The 23,696-nt window shown below is 38.9% G+C and overlaps 1 protein-coding gene across 3 annotated transcripts in view; it reads left to right on the forward strand.

The window, feature by feature from the left end:
• NEMP2 (nuclear envelope integral membrane protein 2) overlaps positions 1-21,536 on the forward strand; it is a 27,226-nt gene extending 5,690 nt beyond the window's left edge. The window contains exons 2-9 of one of the 3 annotated variants that reach the window (XM_017500693.2): positions 4,055-4,170; positions 10,257-10,488; positions 10,629-10,701; positions 11,845-11,938; positions 13,066-13,180; positions 14,744-14,969; positions 18,206-18,382; positions 19,120-21,536. In XM_017500693.2, coding sequence (XP_017356182.1) covers positions 4,055-4,170; positions 10,257-10,488; positions 10,629-10,701; positions 11,845-11,938; positions 13,066-13,180; positions 14,744-14,969; positions 18,206-18,382; positions 19,120-19,243 — 1,157 coding nt within the window. In that variant the 3' untranslated portion in view covers positions 19,244-21,536. The remainder of the gene's footprint in view (positions 1-4,054; positions 4,171-10,256; positions 10,489-10,628; positions 10,702-11,844; positions 11,939-13,065; positions 13,181-14,743; positions 14,970-18,205; positions 18,383-19,119) is intronic. The other 2 variants (XM_017500695.2, XM_017500698.2) reach the window with 2 other exon arrangements.
• Positions 21,537-23,696: the final 2,160 nt, after the last annotated feature.

Here is a 23,696-nt window from a genome sequence, read left to right on the forward strand (position 1 = left end):
GTAGAGACAGGGTTTCACTGTGTTAGCCAGGATGGTCTTGATCTCCTGACCTCATGATCCACTCGCTTGGCCTCTCAAAGTGCTGGGATTATAGGTGTGAGCCATCATGCCTGGCCCTGGAGGGTTTTAAGCAGGTAAATATGTTCTGATTCATGTTTCTGTTTTATGAGACAGAGTCTTACTCTGTCACCCAGGCTGGAGTGCAGTGGCGCGATCTTGGTTCATTGCAACCTCACCTCCTAGGTTCAAGTGATTCTCCTGCCTCAGCCTCCTGAGTAGCTGGGATTACAGGCGTGTGCCACCATGCCCGGCTAATTTTTGTATTTTTGGTAGAGACAGAGTTTCACCATGTTGGCCAGGCTGGTCTCGAACTCCCAACCTCAGATGATCTGCCCACCTTTCAAAGTGCTGGGATTACAGGCGTGAGCCACCGCTCCTGGCCCCAATTCATGTTTTTAAAAGATCTGTTTGCTAACTGAAGAGTAGGTTGTAGGGGTAAATGTGGTGGTGGAGGGCAAATCTGGAAGCAGTGAGACCAGCTAGGTAGAAGGCTATTATAGTCATCCTAGTGCAAGAGGAATGTGGCTTGGGTAACAGAGAAGCATTTACTCCTATGTTGAAACTGCAGTATACATTATACTTAAATTGCATCATTTTGCTCTTAAGAGCTCTAGATTTCTAATGATTTAGGAGACAGTCTTAGGACCAAGTGGAAAGAACCTTATTTGAAGAGAGCATTTGATTGCAAAGCTCAGGCCCCACCAAAAGGCTGTTTCCTCAGACCATTAACAAAAGGGAACTATTCTATGGGAGTTGATTTAGCCCCTGAAGTAGCACTACTCACAAGGAGAAGATTGCAGGGAGGGTTCCTTGGAGGCATCCACAAGAAAAGCCCCTCTAGCATTGAGCACATAGGTGGTGAAGAAAAATATGTCTGGAAGTAAACACTCTTATCATAGTTTAGGCTGTTGGGTCTGTGTATCCGAGATTTCATGCTGTTCACCTGCTCTGCTGGAATGCAGTCCATTTACAACAATAGGTAAGAATCTCTCCCTTTAGACTCCCAGTATAAAGTTCTCAACTCTAACCATGTTCAGAGACCCCCCAAGAGGCTGTGCAAAGGCAAAACATGGTAAGGTGAATCCAGAGACCTGATCCCCCACCTCTGCTGCTCACTAAATGGGAGCATTTAATGTGTTATGTTTTCTCATTGCAGTTGCTTAGAAACTTCCAGGTTATACACTACATTCCTTGACATTCATCTTTTCTACAGGAGCTGCCAGCCCTTTGATATCTCTCGGACTGCACTTCCCCCTGTGCTGCCCTTGGCCAGAAGTCATTTGCATCTCAGATATGTCCAAAAATGTGTTTCAGCATTGGTTGCTTTGTGTGTTTATAGCCTTGGTTGTGATTCTCTTTTTGACTCTAGTGCATGGACACACCATGCAGGAGCACGGTTTGCATTTTTGGTATCCTGTATTTAACAGAGAGCCCCTAGAGGAGCCATCTCCAACCTTTTTGGCAACAGGGACCAGTTTCGTGGGAGAATACTTTTCCACAGGACAGGAATGGGATGAGGGGTGGTTTGGGGATGAAACTCTTCCACCTCAGATCATCATGCATTAGTTAGATTCTCATAATAAGCATGCGACCTAGATCCCTTGCATATGCAGTTCACAGTAGGGTTCATGCTCCTGTGAGAATCTATTGCCACTGCTGATCTGACAAGAGGCAGAGCTTATGTGGTAATGCTCGCCCACCACGCCCACCACTTACCTCCTGCAGCCCAGTTCCTAACAGACCATGGACTGATATTAGTCCTCAGCCCCAGGGTTGAGGACCCTTGCTCCAGAGGTTCCTTCTTGTGCTTTTTCCTCACTTTTAACCTGGATTCTCGTATTTGCATCTTGAACTCTCAAACTCTGTAAATTTCTTGATATATTTAGAAACATATGCATTTCATCACAATGTGAAAAGTAAAGATGAATGATTTGACTGTCACAGTTGAATACACTGGCTCCCTGTGTAACTTTGCTGCTTCGTGTGGTGACTGGAGAACCCTTCCTTTTATGGAGTTGTGTTTTGGGAGATGGTGAGCATTCCCAGGATCCTTTCCCCAAGTCTGTCTTCACTTTTCTCCAACTTAATTCTAAGGATATTTATTTCAGGCCAGGACCAGGGACTTGTCTGAGCATATTCAGTGTTATTCCCTACATGGATGTAATTGTTTACTAGCTGTTACTGGTTACTCAAGTCTTCCCCAACTTTGGTGTAGCAAGTTGTTCTAGCTTCATTTCAGGATTTTTAGGAGAAACAACTGACCACTCTTTCCTTAAAGGAGTCAGGGGTTGCGCGTAAAGTCCATTTCTGTGTGTACCCATAAGTGTTCCTTGTTCCTGTTTCCTGTTGGACAGATGTGGGGGTGACACTCTATCTTGAATCCAGAAGAACTTAGGACTTTCATTCCACTTTATTTCAAATCCAAATACAGCAATGACCACAAAAGAAAGTGACCATCATTACTTTCTGGTTTTCTTGTGGCATTTACATTAACCCTCTGTAATACTGAGAGTTCATATCTCTCTTCTCTCAGTTATGTTGAGTTGTATTATATGTGACATACATATATATTTAGGTAGCTATATCTGTCTCCAGCCAAAATTCTCCTTGCTGGAGTTGTGAAGATCATCTTTACATAATCCCACCAGTGAAAACTCAGTATATCCAAAATTGAACACATTCCCACTTCCCTGTACAGACTTACTTCTTCTCTAATATTTCTTATCTGAGTAAAGGGCCTCACTATCTCTCCACTTACCAGAAACCTTCACATCATATTCTTGTTTTCCTTGATAAAATGAATCTGCAAAACCTGTTGATTTCATTTCCTAATCTGTTTCTTAGTCCATGTCTTGATTGGATTGCTTCAGTGGCTTTTTTAGTGGTTCTTCTGCTTTCAGTCTTCTTGTTCAGTATTCCACATTACTTACAGAAGATTCTTTCCAAAATACAAATGTGTTTCTGTCACTTCCTTCCTGAGCTGGTATTCCCTGTTGCTGTAGATCTATTCTCAGCCCTTCTCTTCCCCGCTTAGTGTCTGGAAGCTAACCTCTGTGGACTGCATTATATGGGCTTCTTTGCCCTCTGTCTTCCTGTTGAGTTTGGCTTATTCAGGGCATTGAGGGGACAGTGGGAGAGACAGGTTGTGGTACCCTTGCCTTCACCCTGCCATTCCACAGGAGTCCTGGCAATGGCTGCATTCCTTTAGACTACAGTCCTCCCAGTTCCAGTGACTCCAGTAACATGGGATCCTCCACTTGCCGTTTTGGGACCTGGGCTGCTAAAAGCTTCCTGCTGTTGTTAGTGACTGGGAACTTCATAGTACCTTATTCTTAGTGCCTTAACCCTGTCCATATCTTTACTGAACTATTTTCAGTTAAATCCATTTAAGTGTCAATAGTTTCTTGCTGAGACTGTTACTTACCTAAAATCCTTCAATGCTTTGCTTTCAAGATGAAGTCCATATGGTATAGTAGTATCCATGGTTTACCACTCCAGGTACAGGTGTTCAAATACCTTCCATCAATGCTCCCTCACTGATATAACAATCCAGTATCTGTAAACTGAATTAATTCTATGATTTACCTCATCTTCATGATTCTGTACACATTTGCTGGTCCTGCCCACCCCCACTCCCACCTCCTAATTTTTGTCTCATTGTCTCTACCTCACCCTTCAGCCCTTTATTCATATTTTTGTCTTTTCTGGGGAGATGCCCATAATTCTTGCTTTCTGCTTCAGAATGGAAGGGGTACCTGTTCTCTGTGCTCTTAGTGCCCTCCAATGTCATAAATATTGACACTTGGGCTATAGTATTTTCTGTCTGTCTCCTCTTTGGTTGGAAATACTGAAGGACTATAATTACCATGTAGGATAATTTATTGACCATAGAATGTTAAAACTACTACTGTTACCTCCCTGTGAATTTTTTTTTTTTTTTAAGATTCTGGGCAATTAAAGATTTAGAAAATGTATTCCCTTTTCCATCTCTCAGTTCAAAGGTGTAAAGCTTTGAAGGAAAAAGATTTAATTAGAGCTTCTGCGTCAGACTGTTACTGCTACAATCAAAATTCCCATGTGGAGTGGAAATACATGTGGTCAACTGTGGAGGTAAGGACCTACTTTTAAATCATGTATTAGGGACAGAGAATTACCATGTCCTAGGGACAGGAAATGTACCATTTCAGGAATAGAAACTATTTTTGGTATGATACAGATCTGTGTATCAGTATGAAAGCCGACTTGAGGATCAGACGCAGTGGTTCAATGGGTGGGCGGTGTGAGAGAGGACATTAACTCCTTCATGCTGTCCCTCAGCCCCTCCCAAGCCACTCCCAATGAATATACTATCTAAATGTATGCAGCATGCCTGCAGTTCAGGGACATCTCAAGACAGCATGTTCCTCCTGCTTACCAAAATTGCTATCCAAAGCCTCCAAATAGGAATTCTGGAATAACCACTGATCCCAAATATGGCCAAGATAGCAGTTGCTCTCAGTTGCCTAGTACTTGCCTTCATTCAGCAGTTAACAAATATTTATTGAGCACCTATTAAGTGCCAAGAACTATTTCTAGGCTCCTAGGATAAATCAGTGAACAAAATAAATTCCTGCCATTGTGGATATTTACATTATCCTAGGTGTGGAATAGTAAACAATAAATATAACAGAGATGAAAATGGTAAAACTAGTAAGTACTATGAAAAAAGAAAATGTAGAGTAAGATCAGTGGGATGAGAGAAGTGGGAGCAAGTTGGTCAGGGTAGTTCTTGTTGAGAAGGTAACATTTGAGAAAGATTTCAGTGGAGTTACCCAAGAAGGTACCTGGGGGAAGGCTGAGAGAATAGCCAGAACATTGTATCAGGAAGCATTTGATGTTGATTGGGATAATTGCTGATAATATGCACCACTTTGACCACTTGCTTAAGGTAGTGTCTGTCAGGTTCTTCCACTAAAATTACTATTTCCTTCACTTTAATGAATGTTTTGAGGTGATAATTTGAGACTATGTAGATAAATTCTTCCTCACGAAACTCTCATCTCTTAGTTTATCATTCATTGATGATGCTTTACTGAATCAATAATCATGTTGATGTTCTATATCTTTTTTTTTTTTTTTTTTTTTTTGAGACAGGATCTCACTCTGTTGCCCAGGCTGGAGTGCAGTGGTGCAATCATGGCTCATTGTAGCCTCAACTTCCCTGGCTCAGGTGATTCTCCCACCTCAGCCTTTCAAGTAGCTGGGACTACAGGTGTGCACCACCACACCTGTCTATTTTTGTGTGTGTGTGTGTGTGTGTATTTTTAGTAGAGATGTGTTTTTGCCATGTTGCCCATGAATCTACTGAACTCCTGGACTCAAAGCAATCTGCCTGCCATCAGCCTCCCAAAGTGCTGGGATTACAGGTGTGAGCCACCACACCCAGCACCATTATTCCATTTACATTCATTGGCATTCTACTATAAGGAAGAGTTTTTCCTCCTTCCATTTATTTATTTATATCCATATGGTCTCACAAATTGCCAGTTAATGTAGGAGACTACAATCCATTACTCTCATTATTTATTTTGATACTCAAATTGTCCTAGACTTGGCCAGTCAGATGGAGCCCCATCAAACTAGTTCCTGTGTCCTTCTAACATGTGCCTTGCATTTTTGAGCACTACTTTACTTTCTAGCAAACAAGATATTCTAGGCTTGTTGTGTAATTTCCTAGACTCAGCTCTGGAATCATACTTTTTTTTTCCAAGGAACAGTCAACATTAGGTGTCTTCATTACTACTGGCATATCGTCATGTGTGTACACACACATACACACCCATACACCTGCACATACATCTATATCTATCTATTAGAAACTGTGAGTTCTGAGATCTCCAGTATGACAGGGTTCATTCTTGTTTTCCAATTTTCATATTTGTAGCTCCCTTCTCTGATAATTAGAAACCTGGTTCCCATTATCCTCACATATGTTTATTTATTTGCCTAATCCCAGAATACACTAAAAGTGGTTTCAGAATTGCTAAGTCATAACATTACCAAAAACGAACCTAGTAACAGGAGTTCAATATTTATTTATAGTGTTTTTAAAAAAATTTTTTCTGAGGTTGTGTATTTTAGGTTAATTCACCCCCATCTACTAGCAGTATGGGGGTGAATTATTCAGTATGGTTACATTATTCATTCAAAATATAGTTTGTTTTTATTTGTTTCCATTTCAGGGTGTTCCTCCATCCTGGTCAATTTGATTATCATTTTTATTTTACATTTGTTTTAGTTTGTTGGCAAAACATCACTGTATAAAATATTTGAAGAGATTTATTCTGAGCCAAATATGAGTGACCAATGGCCTGTGGCACAGCCTGCAAATTCTGAGAACATGTACCTAAGGTGGTCAGGGCACAGCTTGGTTTTATACATTTTAGGGAGACATGAGACATTAATCAAATATATTTAAGGTATAGATTAGTTAGGCCCAGAAAGGCAGGACAACTTGAAGCAGGGAGGGGTGCAGTGTTCCAGGTTATAGGTAGATTTTAAAATTTTCTGATAGGCAGTTGGTTGAAAGAGTTATTAATAGAAAGGAATGTCTGGGTTATGATACGTAATTGTGGAGACCCAAGTTTTATCATAGAGATGAAGCCTCTAGGTAGCAGGCTTCAGAGAGAATAGATTGTAAATGCTTCTTATCAGACCTGAGGTCTGTATTGATATTAAATGCTGGTTGGCTTTTTCTAAATTCCAAAAGGGAGGCTAGTATAACGAGGCATGTCCAACCCCTGCTTCCTGGCACAGCCTGAACCAATTTTTCAGGTTAACTTTGGAGTGCCCTGGTCAAGAAGAAGGTTCAGTTCAGATGGTTGGCGGTTGGCAGGGTGGAGGATGTTGGAATTTTATTTTTGGTTTACAAGTTTTGTTTACCTTTTTATTCTCAGACAAGATCATAGTGGGTTTTTTAAATGGTATTTTATTTTTAATTTAAAAAAATCTTTCTGATTTTTAATTTTTTTTAGATTTGGAGGTACATGTGCAGGTTTGTCACATGGATATATTGCATAATGCTGGGGTTTGGGCTCTACAAAACCCATTCCCCAAATAATGACCATAGTACCCAGTTGGTCGATTTTTGACCCTTGCCCCTCTTCCTCCCAACCACCTTTTGAGGTCCCCAGTGTCTATTGTTTCCATCTTTATGTCTGTGTTATTATCATTATTTCTGAGTATCTACAATATTAATATGGCTTGAAAGTTAAAACTCTACACAAAGGTATTTTCAGAGAGGTGTCACTTTCCCGCCTCCCTCTATTAATTCCTATCTAACCCTTGTAGGCAATCAGTTTGAGTAGTTTCTGGTATATCTTTCCTGTTTTTTTTTTGCAAAAGTAATTAGCTGTGCATATTTACATAGATGGTACCTAAAGCCATGAAACTGAGTGAGTTTAGATGGAGAAGAGAAGATGACCAATGGCTAAGCCTGGGTTAGTCTTATATTAAGAGCACAGGGAGAAGGAAGGAGCCAGCAGAGGAGAGACAAAAGAAGCAACAGTGAAGAAGGAGATGTCCTGGAAGCCCTGGGGAGACATGTAACTAGGAGAAGGGAATAATGAGCAGTGCCAAATGCTGTTGATAGGTCAAATAAGATGACTGAGAATTAATTGGGCATTTGGGTTAGAAACATGGAAGCGCCAGTGACCTTGTCAGGGCAGCCTTTTGGACATGAAAGCCTGATTTAAGTGGATTAAATGGAGAATGGAAAGAGAGGAACTAGAGACTGAAGGCAAGGGAAGCTTTTTAAAGGAATTTTATTGCAACAAGAAGCAATGAAATGATGGGGGTAACTGGAGGGAAAAGTGGAGTCCATAGAAGGTTGTTTCTTCTTTTTTTAATGTTGTATGCTGATAGAAATGATCTCATAGAGAGGGAAGAAGTATTACTGGGATGTCCTTGAATAGGCAAATATGGACAGGATCCAGTGCCCAAGTTGGGACTTGCCTTTATGGAGCCTGTAAATTTCCTCTGTGGAAGAAATTTCCTCCCCACAGGTAGGAAGCAGAGCATGTGCCTGCAGGTGCTGACAGGTAGGTGGCTTTGCACATAGGAGCTGGTGGACATTCACTTCTGATTTCTTCCATTTTCAGTGAAGTAGGAAGGATCAACAGCTGAGAAGAGGATGGGGAGGAAGTGTTGGAGTATTGAGGAAGAAGTTGTGAAATCCTTTGTTGCAGGGGGTAGAAGAATGAATGAATACTAGTATGTGGTATGAATGACTGCAGCTTTCATGTCCCTCTCCAAGTTCATAGTCATGGATTTGAAGTGAGACCAGTCTGCATTTCTCCAGCACACTGGTGATGCAAATGCAGGAGTAGAAAGCAAGTGGGATGCAGAGGAGTCAAGGGTATGTGCCAGGGAATGGTGTATAATAGTTGATCATGGGATTCAGCTGTCTAAAAAGAGACTGAGGATATCAAGGGGGTAAGGAGCAGGAGAAGGATGTTCAGCTGCTTGGGGGGGTTGGGGCACTAGATTGGTACACTGGAAAGATAGGAGATGGTGGTCACACAGTGAGATGTATGAAACACAACGTATGGAGGGGCTGCAGTCTGGTACTGACAAGGTCCGGGGGATGGCCATGGAAGTGATTAGCTGAGGTAGGGAGGACAAGAGCATAAGAGGAAAGGAGTCCCAGGAACTGAGAGACCAGGATACTGGAAGGATTGGTGTGTATATTATATATACTGAAATCCCCAAGAAGAATGGCAGGAAGTAGTATTGAGGAGAAAGCAACTTGAGCCAGGAGCCAGAAGCCAAAGTCAAAGAGAAATATGGGAGTTGTAGACAGATAGGTGGGTGATACTAACTGATAGCCTGGGATTCAGAGCTAGTGCTCTTACTTCCCTTTTCAGGTTTGCCCTACTCTTAGACAAAGAAGAGGAATAAAGAGAAGGACAGACAAAGGCAGCAGCGCAACTGTCATTTAATGACCACTGGGTTGCCAACATTGGCTTGTAGGTAGTGCTTTGTTGAATGATGTGAATAGGACCCGAGGCTGGGATCTGGTCCCTCAGCAGGCATGGTGAGAGAAGCCTGACTTACAAATGCCTACCTGATCCAGAGAAGTGAAGTGCTTTTCCTTAATCACAGTAGAAAATGGTGTCAATCTAAACCCTATTTTCAAACTATGCCTACTCACATCGTTTGCCAACTATTACAAGCATACTTCAGAGATAATGTGATTATGGGTTTGGTTCCAAAACACTGCAATAAAACAAATATCCCCATAAAGCAAGTCACACAAAATTTTTGGTTTCCCAGTACCTATAAAAGTTACATTTACAATATACTGTTAGTCTATTAAGGGTGCAGTAGCATTATATTTAAAAAAAAAAAAAAAAACACCTACATACCTTAATTTAAGAAATACTTTATTGCTAAAAAATGCTGACACACAGACATGAAGTAAGCACATGCTGTTGAAAAAATCGTCCCAGTAGACTTGCTCGACACAGGGTTGCCACATACCTTCCATTTGTAAGAAATGCAGTATCTGCAAAGCACGATGAAGTAAAACAATGAAATGAGTATGTTTATGTTTTCTTCTTATTCTTTTTAATGTCTTTTGGCCACAGTAACTTGCTAGAAGAGGGATTTAAATTAACCACAGCTTACAGGGAGAAGCATTCACTTTCAACAATGTCTGTGGTTCAGAGTGTGTGTTTGGATTAAATACAGATCTGTTGAGTCCACCTCTGGGATCAGGACATAGAACACTACCCTGTGAATTGAGCATTCTTTACTCAGCTAACCTCGGGTTCTCTTTACTCCTCTGCTCATGTTTTTAAGAAACCTATAAGAAGTTTTGGCCAGATGCAGTGGCTCACATCTGTAATTCCAGCACTTTGGAGGCCGAAACAGGCAAATAGCGTTGAGCCCAGGAGTTCGAGACCAGCCTGGGCAATATGGCAAAACCCCATCTCTCCAAAAACACAAAAATTAGCTGGGCGGGTGGCATGTGCCTGTGGTCCCAGCTACTTGGGAGGCTGAGGTAGGAGGGTCACCTGAGCCCTGGAGGCGCAGGTTGCAGTGAACAGGGATCCTGCCACTGCACTTCATTCTGGGCAACAGAGAGAGACCCTATCTCCAAAACAACAAAAAGACAAGTTATTCTATTTATAGATTTGTTTGTTCTTGTTTTATAGGTGAAAATTACCAGTCCAGGCCTGTTCAGAATTGTATATATCACAGAAAAATATAATTGCCAATATCCAGAAACCATACTATCTTTTATCAAATGTGTGATTCATAACTTTTGGACACCAAAGGAGTCTAATGAAATAACCATAATCATCAATCCATACGGGGATACTGTGTGCTTCTCTGTGGAGCCTGAGAGGAAGATATTTAACTATATGATACATGTGAATCGAAACAGTGAGTCTGATATTATTATACTTGACTTTCTGAATTTAGTTTTTCTGGAGTAACTTTTCAATAAATTGACTTTTATCTTTTACCAACATTACATTGATAAAAAATGTTTGTTATGTGTTTGTGTGTCTTTTTTACTCCAGTTGTGGATTTCAAACTCTTCTTTGTGTTTGTGGCAGGAGTTTTTCTTTTCTTTTATGCAAAGACCCTGAGTCAGTAAGTATTCCTTTTTATATTTTTAATTTTGTGAATGAAAAGGGTTTAGGTAAGTTTTTGACCACATGCTAAATATTTTCACACTATTGTGCATTTGTGGTCTTGCTTTAGGTTTTGCAGACAGTAGGTCTGAAGATGATGTTGGAAAAGACTTTGAAAACAGTAACAGTTATTTGTATAGCATGATATGTTTATGTTACAAAGTGCTTTCACATATTTTATGTATTAACATATTTTATTAGATCCTGATAATAACTATACAAGCCCTGTATTATTGTCCTCATTTTACAAATAAGAAAATCAACATCCTTCATCGCACTACTAGTTCTTATAAGGGCTGGAGATTTGTTCCCTGGTTTTCTGGTCCGCACACCTTGCTCTGTTACATTAGAGCTGCCTCCTAGATTTACGGCCCTGATACGGAAGGCTGAATATAGCAAATATCTGACTCTTAGAAAAACATATTATCTTTTTCTTATTTATTACTGACATGTTCTCATCTGCAAACCATTATTCTGATGTTTTGTTTCTTGAAATTCTCTCATGAGAAAGAAATATTTTTTCAATATTTTACTTCTTAGCTTGTGGATTCTAGGTTAGTACCCCACACTGGTCAGCTATTCTTAACATTGCTCATTTTGAAGCTTTTCCTTATAGTGTTATCAAGTGTGTTTAATGTCATCTATGAACTTTATAAACCAGATGATGCATACATAGCATGAAGAATAAAGCCTGGACTCCAAGGAGCTGAGCTGTAATCCCTAATCCTCCAGTGAGCAGATACTGACTTAGGGAAGATTTTTTAACTTCTTGGTGCCTTAATTTTCTCCTTTCTAAAACCTGGAAAAGTGCCTGCTGCATGATAGGTGTTCAGTAATCATTGTCTGATCATATCCTGAATATGGAAAATAACTCAGACATTCTGTTTTGAGTTAGTGGCAAGCAACTTACCATATTACCATAAAAAATTTCAAATATCCATTTTGTTTTTTAAGAGTAATGAGAAAGTAATGTAATGAGAGCTGCCATCTGAGTTTCTTGTTCTTAGCATTATTTATGACTGACGTTGCCAGGTTAAACATGTTTTTCATACTGAAAGTGCTGTTTGATATTTAAATGGCTTTTATCTGTTTATCTTGACAGAAGCCCTACTTTCTATTATTCCTCGGGAACTGTGCTAGGTGTTCTAATGACATTAGTCTTTGTCTTGCTGTTGATGAAAAGATCTATTCCAAAGGTATGCATACTATGTGCAAATGAATAAAAAATGGAAATCATGATCTTACATACATGAAAAATTCATCAAAATTAATCCACATTGTGATAGTTTATAATTTAAACTATGTTTCTTCATTATGTAAACTGGCTTTAAAATGTATCTTTTTCTGGAGTTCCTGATTGTATTTATTACTATATGTAGGCTTAGCTAAGTTTTACGTTTTGGTGATACTTTTTTTGAGACCCTTTTACTTTCTAGGTAATTTGTTTTTCTTAAGTGATAGAAAGCTATTTCTGTATTGAGTGAAAATGTCTATTTATTGAGCTGGGAATCTCATGATGCTGAACCACTGGGGCCTTAAATAACAGCATTGCTACATCTGGGGATTTTAAAAAATTATTATTAGCTCCACACACCTTGTTTGTTTGTTTGTTTGTTTGAGACAGGGTCTTGCTCTGTTGCCCAGTCTGGAGTTTAGTGGCATGATCTCAGCTCACTGCAACCTCAGCCTCCTGGGTTCAAGTGATCCTCCCGCCTCAGACTGCCCAGTAGCTGGGACTACAGGCACACACCACCATGCCCAGCTAAGTTTTATATTTTTTGTAGAGAGAGGGTTTCACTGTATTGCCCAGGCTGGTCTTGAACTCCTGAGCTCAAGTGATCCACCTGCCTTGGCCTCCTTAAGTGCTGCAATTATAGGCATGAGCCACTGTGCCTGGCCACACCTTCAGTAAAATAACACACTGAACTTAGTTGAGGATAAATACATAATTCATGATGGTGGTATTGCAGTTACACTGATTAAAGTTTGCAACAGCAGCATTATTTTGAGATACACTTATTCTTTGTAACAGTGCTTCTACAACTTCAGTGTGCATGCAGACCACATGGAGATCTTGTTCAAATGCGGGTTCTGATTCAGCAGTTTGCGGTGGGGCCTACAACTCTGCCATTCCAGCAAGCTCCATGTGATGCCGCTACTGCTGTTTTGTGGACCATATCTTAAGACCCTAGGGAGTTTCTTAAATTGGCTTCAATTCAGTTTGATTTAGGAGTTTCTAATACAAAAGGTTTATTTGTTTGCTTTTATTTTTGTGAGAGTGAAAGAACCAAAAAATATGTCATTTATTTTCTTCCACACACAGTATAGCACCTTTTGGGCTCTAATGGTTGGTTGTTGGTTTGCTTCAGTTTATGTTGTGTACCAGTTGATGGAAGATCTGAAGTGGCTGTGGTATGAAAACAGGACATATATATTAGGTAGGTAAATAGAAAAGCAATATGCTCTGTGATTGGTAAAACTGAGATGTACAACAGAGCCCTTCTTTTAATAGACGTTTCTCTCCAGTGTCTAAATTTTCATTTTGAACTAAGGAAAGATGCTACTAAAAATAATATTTTGTTTATCTTATTCCCATTGTTGGTGATTTCAGTTCATTTAGATCTCATTTTAGATGATTTCCCTATGACGTATTTCTTAGTTTTCTATAGTAATAATCAAAAGAGAAAAAAAATGTCTCTTGAATTCACATGCTTCTGAATTGTGGTTAAGCTCTGACCACATCTAACTTGTAATATAAGCGTTTCTCTGAAAAGCAGCTGCTTATTTCTTTCTCTTAAGTATTCAGTAGGAAAGGTGAGAAATCCTAAATATAAATGAATAATGAAAACTTGACTTTTCAGAAACAGATAAGCTAAGAAACCATTTATTTTCCTTGTCTTATGTTATAAAATAAATGCTTTTATTGTTTATTTTAATAAGAAAGTAATGGACAATGAGAAAATTAATTTTCTCCTAACCTTTAGCACCAAATTTCTCACATAAGTTCACTTGCCTCAAAAGCAATTACGTTTTTTGTTTTACTTGAAAATTGTGTCTTTTTAGCTCATTCTTCTTTTTGTGCTACTTTTAAATTATAGATATCATTGTACGCTCCCCTAAATACTTCGCTATTCATCTCTAAAAAACAAGTGCCTTTCCCATATAATCAGTTAATTATTATCTAAAAAATAATTACATAAAATAATCTATTACCCAGGCCATTTCCCATTCTTAATGGCTTATATAAACCCTGATATGGTCCAGAACCACATTTAGCATCTGTTTTGTCCTGTAAATTGCTTTTAATCCATAACAATTCCTTTTTCATCAGAGTGATATGCTAAAGAGACCAAGCTTGTCCTATAGAATGTCTACCTTCTAGATTTATCTGATGACCTTTTTATGGTAGAATTTAACATGTTCTTCTCTTCTGCGTATTTTCAGTAAACTGGAAATTAGATCTCAAGGCTTGGTTAGATACAAATTAAACACTTAAGGCAGAATACCTAAGAGGTGATGGGCACTTCACCTTGGATGATACCCAGAGACACAGAATAGCTTATAGTCTCACCATCATAATGATGAGACTGAACATTAGATTCAGAGGGTGACTGCCTCCACTGTAAAATTACCTTTTCCTTTTATGACTAGAAAGTAAAAATAAAAAATAGGATTTGTAACCAATGGTGACATACAACTGTGACTTCTTCCTGAACAAAACAATCATGATAACATTTGTCTAGTCAGGGCACTGGACTAAAATATAGACAAACATATATTATCATAATGAGTGTACATCCCAAATTATTGCAAAAGTCAGCGTAGTATCTCATATGGAAGGAATAACGCCCTATGTGCATTTTCAACCTTATGTCATTGGGAAAAGAAAATAAAAATTAAGGTACTCTAATAGTTTTTACCTTTAAGTCAAGGCTCTGCCAGGTTTTTCACATAATGTCTCAAATTTAAATTTATATTGTTTACCTCTTCTACTTTTCCAGGCTATATCTTGATAGTTGGATTTTTCAGCTTTGTTATCTGTTACAAGCATGGGCCCCTTTCAGACGACAGGAGCAGAAGTCTTCTGATGTGGACACTGCGGCTTCTCTCTCTGCTTCTGGTCTATGCTGGTGTGGCCATGCCTCAGTTTGCCTATGCAGCCATAATCCTCCTCATGTCCTCCTGGAGTCTGCATTACCCACTGAGAGCATTCAGTTATATGAGGTGGTATGTATCATTTTTTTCCCCAGCAAATTTGACATTTTGAGCTCTAGTTTTATTATTTGGGGAAGTTTTTGCACGCATCATATTTAATCTCATAATTACATTTAATCTGGAGATTTCTTTCTGAGCAAGATTGGGTGTAGAGGGAAGACAGCCCCAAACATGTGATCCCATCTCTATGCCTAGTCTTCATTAATCGTTCAGAGGTGTACCACCAATTACCAGGTAATTAGAGCTCACTCAGAATTCCCTAGAGTCCGTGGCAGAAGTACTTGGGCTCTGGGTTACCTAAAATTTCTTCTCTTATTCAACATTTTCTTTAATTAGAGCCAATGACTGCTTTAGTGGTATCAGCTGTGCATATGAGCTATGAGTTAGGAAACAGAAATGAATCATAAATGATTGAAAGGTATTATTTGTATTTAGGACTTTCTTTTCTCTTAGGTTTTAAGTTAAGCCTTACACCCTTTGAAGTATAAAAAGAAAGGTGAAGTAACCTCTGTCGTCACAGCTTTGTTATGCCTCTCCTCAGTCATCAAGTCTGAGCAGCTGTTTTCATGTCAGGTGCACAGATGGAGATGGTTCTTACCCTTGAGGTATACTTGCTAGACATAGGCATACATGTCTATCTCTTTTAAGTATTAACATGGAAACTTGCCGAGGGACCAAGGGTATATCAAGAAAGCCAGGAGAGCTTTCCTGGAGACATTACTAGGCTGAATCTTAAAGAATGAATAAAAATAACCAGATGAATAAATGTGGAGGGCTTTCCTGATGGAGAAAAAGCCCCATTTGGTACCATCAGGAGGCAGGCAGTGCTGTTAGTGCAGCAAGCAACGTAGGCATGGGCCAGATGCATGGCAGGCCATTGCTAAGCAACCTAGTCCAATCCTGTACACAGTGGGGTTTACAAGAGACATTTTAGTTAGTCCTCTCTGACTGCTGCCTGTACAGCAGTTATCAAACTAGTTGCTTAGGACCCAGACAGAAACTACGGTGAGTGATGCTGAGCAGGGGTAAGGCAGCGGTGACCAGGAGGACTGTGGGAAATTCTGCAAAGCAACCTCATTGAAAATGGGGCTGACACCATTCAGCTTGAGCTGATTTATCTTCTGTGGGAATACGGGTCCTGCATTGCCAGATCTACTGGTTTTCTAGAAAAACTGGAAATGGGAATTAGGATTAGAATGTGAAATCTTAGGATTTTTAAATGTTGGCACTTAAAAATAAAAATAATTAAAAATACATTGCAATCACACCAGAGACCATAAATACTCATTGGCTGGTGGGATGCGGCCCATCTGTCTTCTGGCACAGCAAGTGGATATAAAGGGGAGGTCCCTATGGCAGGAGAACAGTTATCAGACATGACAGTGGTCCAGGCAAGAGATGATAAGGACCTAGGTGAGGACCATGAGACCCAAGGCTGGAAGAGGGAGTGAATAAATGTTCAAGAGGTAAAATGGGCTGTGAGGAAGGACACTATGGTGACTGGTAGTTTATGGAACTGGTAACTGTGTGTGTTGCAATATCACCAGGTTAAAATTGCACCAGTGACAGAACAGGGAGCCCACATAGAAGATGTTGGCAGGGATGAAAGGCAGCAGGGCAGGGTTGGAGGGTTGATGTTGACTGGGTCTCTCTTTGCCCCATCTGCCTGAGGCAGACAGTGACTAGGAACACCAGAGGTCTTCTGTCACTGAGGCTGCCCCAGCCCCCAACATCTTTCAGGTCCCTGGCCCTTTGTCAGGCTTGTGGCCTAAGGAACCTAGGATAGAGTTCCTTCTTCCTTCCCTTTCATCATCCAACTCCCTGCCAAGAGCAAAGTGCATTCTGCACAGTGGTTCTTTTGTGCACTTACTGTGTTCTATAACAATCAAAATGTACTGTAATTTCCTCAAGTTAAAATTTTGCTAGTGAATAACTATATAAAGAACTAGGGAATGAAACAGGAATTGATGTTGTATAGTACTTTCTAGTTGCAAAGAGCTGTTTATTTATATTTTAATAACATATGGTAACTACTCGTTTGATTATCCTTATTGAACACTTACTGTAGGCCACTTACTGTGCTAAGCACCCTACACAAAATGTCTCATTTGACCTGTACAGTGACCTATGAAGTAGATGACATAGATATTATTGCTTCCATTTTTATTTTTTTCATATGAGCTAGGTGAGGCTCTTAACTGTTAAGAAATTCCCCAAGTTCATATAGTGAATAAACCTCAAAGCCAGGACTGTGTCCAGGTCTTCTGGATGAGCATCCAGGGTTTTTCCTGCAGGAAAACCATTCATTCGTATTCAGAAAAGGAGAAGGAAATTATTTCACTGGATCATTAATCTAGTTCATCAACTATAAGATCTTTAAAATATAATAGATTTCTTTGGTCCCAAACCTCAAGAAAAAAACTATATATATATTTAAATACATATTAAATAAATATGATATCCTAATAATTCTGATGCTCATTTATATTTGGGAATCTCTGGTTAAATTTAAAGCCACCCCAAAATATTTTTAAAAACTCATTCATAAAAAAAAAATTTTTTTAAACCTTATTATTGTTACTATTTTTAGGAGATTCTTAGATTCTTAAATTTTTAGGTTCCTACATTTTATGAGATTTAGGGTTTTCCTGATTGGAAAAAGAAAGTTCTAATAATGATCCACACGGCATGTAATAAGGAAGAATTACTATACATTTTATACCATATTTGCTCTTTCTCTCTAGGATTAGTCAGAATCACCACCACTAGGTGGAAGTGATATCCCACAAATCCTCCCAGGTTCTTGGTCTGGAGAGTAAATGGTCAATGTTCTAGAGGGTCTGCATAAACGGACATTTCAAAGGCTTGCTTCTGTTAGTACCCAAGAAAATCAACAGGCCAAGCTTAAAACAAAAAAACAAAAAAAAAAAAAAACAGGTTTTTAATTGCCTGACTGTGTGATTAGTAATCACTGAGGAAGAAAAATACAATTAACATCTGTATTAGAAATTGATTCTCAGATGCCTTAGGACATTATTTATGATAGTCCAGAAAATGGGGAAATGTACTATCAGGCCCAAATACATGTTCTCTATACCTTAGTCATGATAACAGCAATAAAAAAGTATAGATATGATATAGAGGAAGTTAAGAAGTATTGTTACAGTTACTAGCTAAGATACGTATTTTTGTAAATCTTAAGGATTGAATTAGGTGATAATCCTACAACCACATGCCATGTGTTTTAGGAGAATGAAGCAGTGGTTTCCATCAGAAGAGCTGGTGGTGAAGTATCTTACGGAAGATGAGTACAGGGAGCAAGCTGATGCTGAAACAAATAGTGCTCTGGAGGAGCTGCGCCGGACCTGCCGAAAACCCGACTTCCCTTCATGGCTGGTCATCTCCAGACTCCACACTCCTGGAAAGTAAGTCCTGCTCTGCTGCTCCGACCATAGTTTAGTTCAGAATGATTTTGGAAATAATATGATGGTTTGGTACAGGCACTTCAGTGTAGAAATAGATTATTTCCCTGGATAACAGATGATGTAGAAGTTGTCAGAGGTCCTTTTCTCAGTACTGTGACTTTGTACAGTAGTAGAACTGCTGATGTCAGAGTAAATATTTATATGATGTTTTATAGGGAAGGCCATAAAGATAACTTCCCTATGGGAAGGGAAGGTGGAATAGGATGTGTGACTGCTTCCATTTCTATTGGTGTGGAAAATCATTTTTAAAGTTTACTAAGAAAGACATCTGTCCCAGCATTTTTCCTTATTGCTTTCTCTTCTTTATAACTTTATCTAGGTAACAGTGCCTTCAAATTAAAGATGGAAGGGGGAAAGTATTTGACACAAAATAATGAATAATATAAATTGAAACTAATAAAAAATAGAGACAAGAAGGAATTAGAAAACAGGAGTGGGTACATTTGGCTCACTTAGTGCTTTTACATCTGCCTGTTTCTCTGCCCTTTCCATGAATAGCTGTCTTAAGAGGGATCACATAAGCCATTCCCATTTTTACACCCACTGTGTAAATGTCACCCTCTATTGATGTGAAGTCAAATTTAATTAAAGGGGAAAAATAGCAAGGGAACATGTTATCTTTCAAATAAACCTTCCAGAGATAACATTAACTTCATTTAAAACAAAAAACTTATTAGATTTGCAGACTTTGTTCTTGGAGGAAGCCACTTGTCACCTGAAGAAATCAGTCTGCATGAAGAGCAGTATGGCCTTGGGGGTGCCTTTCTGGAAGAGCAGCTCTTTAACCCAAGTACTTCCTGACACTCAACCTTCAAGTTGACTTCATTCTGGACAAGGAAATGGGTAAAGGGCAGGGGGGTCTGTTAAAGTTAGGCAGAACTGTTCTACTGAACAGTGGCAAAAACATTTGCTGTGGAGAAAAGTCATTGTAGGAAGGAAAACTAACCCATTTTGAAGATAACTTAGCATTCTTGGGGAGTTCTGCTACTTATGGTACTGTAGGTGGGTATCAAGATTCTATGACAGCCATTACCACTTTCCTTGAATGAAGACTTTCATTAGGAACAGGGGAATGATGTTCTTCAAAGGGCTAGTAAGCACAAGCAGGTGCTTTGTTGAGACCAGGGCACTCACGCCACTCTTAATCCCCTGAACCTGTGCCAAAGAACTCTGAAATACTCTTCCTATATTTCATCAGTATAAGTCCAAAAAGAGACCTGAGACATGCTGGACTAGTTGTTTTCCAGAATACAGCTCAGAGGATACTACTAAGTGTTAGTCAGTAAAGGTATTCTGAGGTCAACTAAGATTGATACGAAGTTAAACTAATGTTCCTCAGGATGTCTCAGAGGCATTATTCATGCTCATGTGCACTGTGAATCTCCCAAAGGGGAGAAATTATGCAGTTTCTTGCTTAATTTGACCACAGAACTCTTTCATGAGATTAACATTCTTTGGAACACTTGTTTGGAAAATGCTAATGGTGGTGGAATTGAGCTCTGGAGAGGTTAAATAACATGTGCAAGACCACATTGAGAGACAGCCTGGTAGAAATCCAGCCCTGGTGTATCCTTTGACTCAGGTAGACAGGATCTTCAGGTACAAGCTTAGGAGCCATCTCCCTACAGCCACAGGCCTCACAATGTTGGTGACTTGACTTTTTATTTTTCAGTAATGGCCAACTTGCTATTTAACTGTGATAAGGGGAAACGTTTCTTAAGATATTTTAAAGTTTTTTATACATAGATTTTTATATACATATGTAAGGATTAGATACTATGATTACTTTCTTTTTTCGTATTTTGAAATTGAAGGCATTTAACCTCTTGTGACATTTTGAATTGAATTTGAACTTTAAAAAATTGTTTAGCTGTATATGTTTATAACAATTTCTTACAAAACAATTTTTTTCTTGATTTATGATATTAAAATCTGGAGTGGAATGATGGGCTAACTGTGAGCTTTGGCCCCGAGGAAAGAAGGCCAAAACATAGATCTAAGAAAAGATTTGAATATGGCAAGACATTCTCGAGGTTAAGATGTTGCTAAATTGATTCTGAGAATCCAAATTAGGCTTTTTTGCTGTGATGGGGTCATAAAAATAATCTTTTTATTAGGACAAGAGTTATGGGGGAAGGATAGACAGAATTTTGGCACTGCTGCTTTCCTGAGCCAAATTTAGTAGAGTTTTTCTGTCATGAAAAAAGAACATGGCTACCCATCTGGAATTTTCTAGATTGATTTTCAAATGATAGTTCCTCTTTGAAGTAGTAGGTCAGTATTTACGGGTCTGTTTTTGCCAGACATCTTTTCATACTAGGAACTTTTATTTTTTGTAATATTCACTAATGTTAATCTGTGCCTTTATATAGACTTTGATTTTAAAAAACCAAAGGATATATTTCCCATTCAGATTTATGGTAACTATTTTATGAGTAAACAGAAGTTTGAACATTTTTCCTATGGTTTAAAATGATTTTTTAAATAATTATATTTATTGGTGATATAAATGTAGCAGATGTATCAATGCCTGTGCTCACCAAGTTCATCTCCTAAGAGGAAGCTTGTGTGGTACAAAATAAGCATATGATTAAATAACACATGAACAATCTGCTGGGGCTGCTGGGTACGTCCCAGCCAGGAAAACCACTGGGCCAGGGGAAGAGGTACTGCTGAGGGAAGGAAGCAGCTCCTCGTGGGCAGCTAGCCAGGTGTAACCATCACAGTAAAAACAGCCAAAGGGAGAAGAACAGCAGCAGTCCTTCAGGATATTGTTTTCCATGTTTATTTTTAGAGGAAATCATAGGTTTGTCAGTTTCTGCTTTGTGACTACTATGACAAGTTAAACAATTAAAAGCATTACTTGTGATATTTTTAGTGTATTTATATTGTTTTCATTTGATTTGGCGTATAGTATAGTACTGATCACAATTCTAATCCCCATCAAGCAATGTACAGATAACTTGTGAGAAATCTTTCCCTCCTTTCTCTCCTCCCTTCCCTTCTCTATATCCCTCATCTCTTCTCTCCTTCTTCCTTTTTAAAGGCCTTTGAACAGTTTAAATGACCACTCAATAAAATGGCTCTGCCCTTCCCAAGTGGTTGGAAGTTGGCTTTGTGCTTCACATACCACAGGTGTACAATTATGGAGCCTAACAGATCCCTTTGTTATGTTATTGCTTATGTTTGGTGCCTAGAAAAACTTAACTGTTGTTAGCAAGTTGGACGGTTGACACCAGATGTGTGGGTGAGATACAGTGTAGGTGGCCACGCTTAAACAATCATATCATTCAAGTGTTGTTTTTAAAAGGTTTTAAAACACATTTTACATATCACAAAAAATGCTTTGTGAATTAGTTGTATGGTTTGCCAGTAATACTTAGGGCTGAATTACAGGGGAATGTCCATCTGACGGGAAAGACAATATTTCCATTTATGACTTTTTTTTAAAATCTGAAAATTTTAGATATTTAGATTTTAAGAGGTTTGGAATAGATGATGGATTACATCAAAATATCTAAATATGTGGGAGAATTAAGATCCTGAAATGATGTCAACTAAAGAAATAGTCTCTTACATTATTCTGTATGTGGTTGTTCCCCAAAGTTAGAGATGTACAAATTTATAAATTAGCTTTTCTTGTCCAGCTGAAAGCAAGATCCTAGGCATAGGTAATATAATGCATGTGGAAGTTTGAAGAAGCCTGCGGGAAGACAGAGAGGTACTTTTAGATGACAACACTGGCAAGCTGCCTTCTGAGAGAGAGCCTGTTGGGTGGCATGACATTGAAGAGTAAACTATTTGGGTGTGACTGTTACCCTTATTGACTCAGAACCCTGCTTTTTGTTATTGCACCGTAAGACCTGTCTCCTGTGAACCAATTCATATAGTTGGTACAGGTAGTGATTCACAACCAAAAATATAACTAGTATAAGGATAAAAACACTTGAATTTATATGACTCGCAGATTCTCTCTCAGACGACAGATTTACAAGGGATCAAATTATAAGGTGGCTGCTTGGTGAACTGAAACAAAACAAAGGGAGCTTGTTATTTAATTCACATGGTTAATGTCATGAAGCCAAAGAGTTTAATACAGATGCCACCCCCACTCCCACCCTAATGGGGCTAGCCTTGCTAATGGGATGAGATACCAGCCTGTTGACAAAGACCATCCCTTCTTTTATGCAGGTCCTGCCCACAGTTTCCTCTCTGTGACTGTTGTTTTTCTAATCTTCTTTAATGACCAATATCCCACCCCCTCTGATGGGAATATTTTTACTCAGATATGTTAAAATCTTCTCTGGCCTAGGAGTTGGATTATCTTTTAAAGGTAACTGTATATTTCTGTTATGATTCCTGAATGTGATACCTTAGTAGGTCACCAGAGATTTAAAATGAGTATTATATTTATGTAAGAAAATCTTGGATAGTGGGTAGCTTCTCTTTATTATTTAAATAATTTTGGGAATCTGATTTTTTTTTTAGATTTGGTCCTTTTTCCAAAAAAGACTAATTAAAAAGAGAAAGGGGAAGAAGACCAACATTTATTAGAGATCCATCAGGCACTATATGAGGCACCTTCTATACCTCTTAATTTGCACCTCATGACCACTTTGTGATATGTTTTGGTATTTTCATTTTACAGATGAGGACAGACCCTGAGGTAGGAGAAGGTTGCTGAAGGACACATGTAGCTAAAGTGGTGGAATCAGAATTTAGGCTCTTATGTGTCTGCTTCCAGGGCTCATGTTCTACTTCCTTTATTGCCATCTTTTTAAGAAAATTAAGGAAACAGCCCCATGGATAACGCATTCAAGAGGTGACTACATCTGCTGATGTTACACGCATACCAGTCATTTGTGTTCCGCAGCTATGGACACTGTAGTCTGTGGCCCTTGTCAGTGCTTCTCAGGCTGTCTGGGGTGATGGACCAGTTTCCCTGTAGTTCATCACAAGTAATACTTTTGAAAGATACACTAAATTATTAGAAAAATGAAATAGTCTTTAAAAGACACATAGAATATAAGCATGATGATCATAATGTCATGACAATGTCAGCTTGCCATACATATTTTGAAATGTTTAATTTCTGTGTTGTCACATACCAGCAGTAGTTTGACGGCACCAGTCCTTGAGCACACTTTGAGTAGCACTGGTCTACATGTTATTTTTCTAAGATGCCAGTGATCTGTTCAGGAAACAAAAAAAATCCTGACGTTTTTCAAATATAAGTTTATAATTTAAAAGAATA

This window comes from Cebus imitator, unplaced genomic scaffold (assembly GCF_001604975.1).
Source record: "Cebus imitator isolate Cc_AM_T3 unplaced genomic scaffold, Cebus_imitator-1.0 Scaffold268, whole genome shotgun sequence".
Taxonomy (NCBI): Eukaryota; Metazoa; Chordata; class Mammalia; order Primates; family Cebidae; genus Cebus; species Cebus imitator.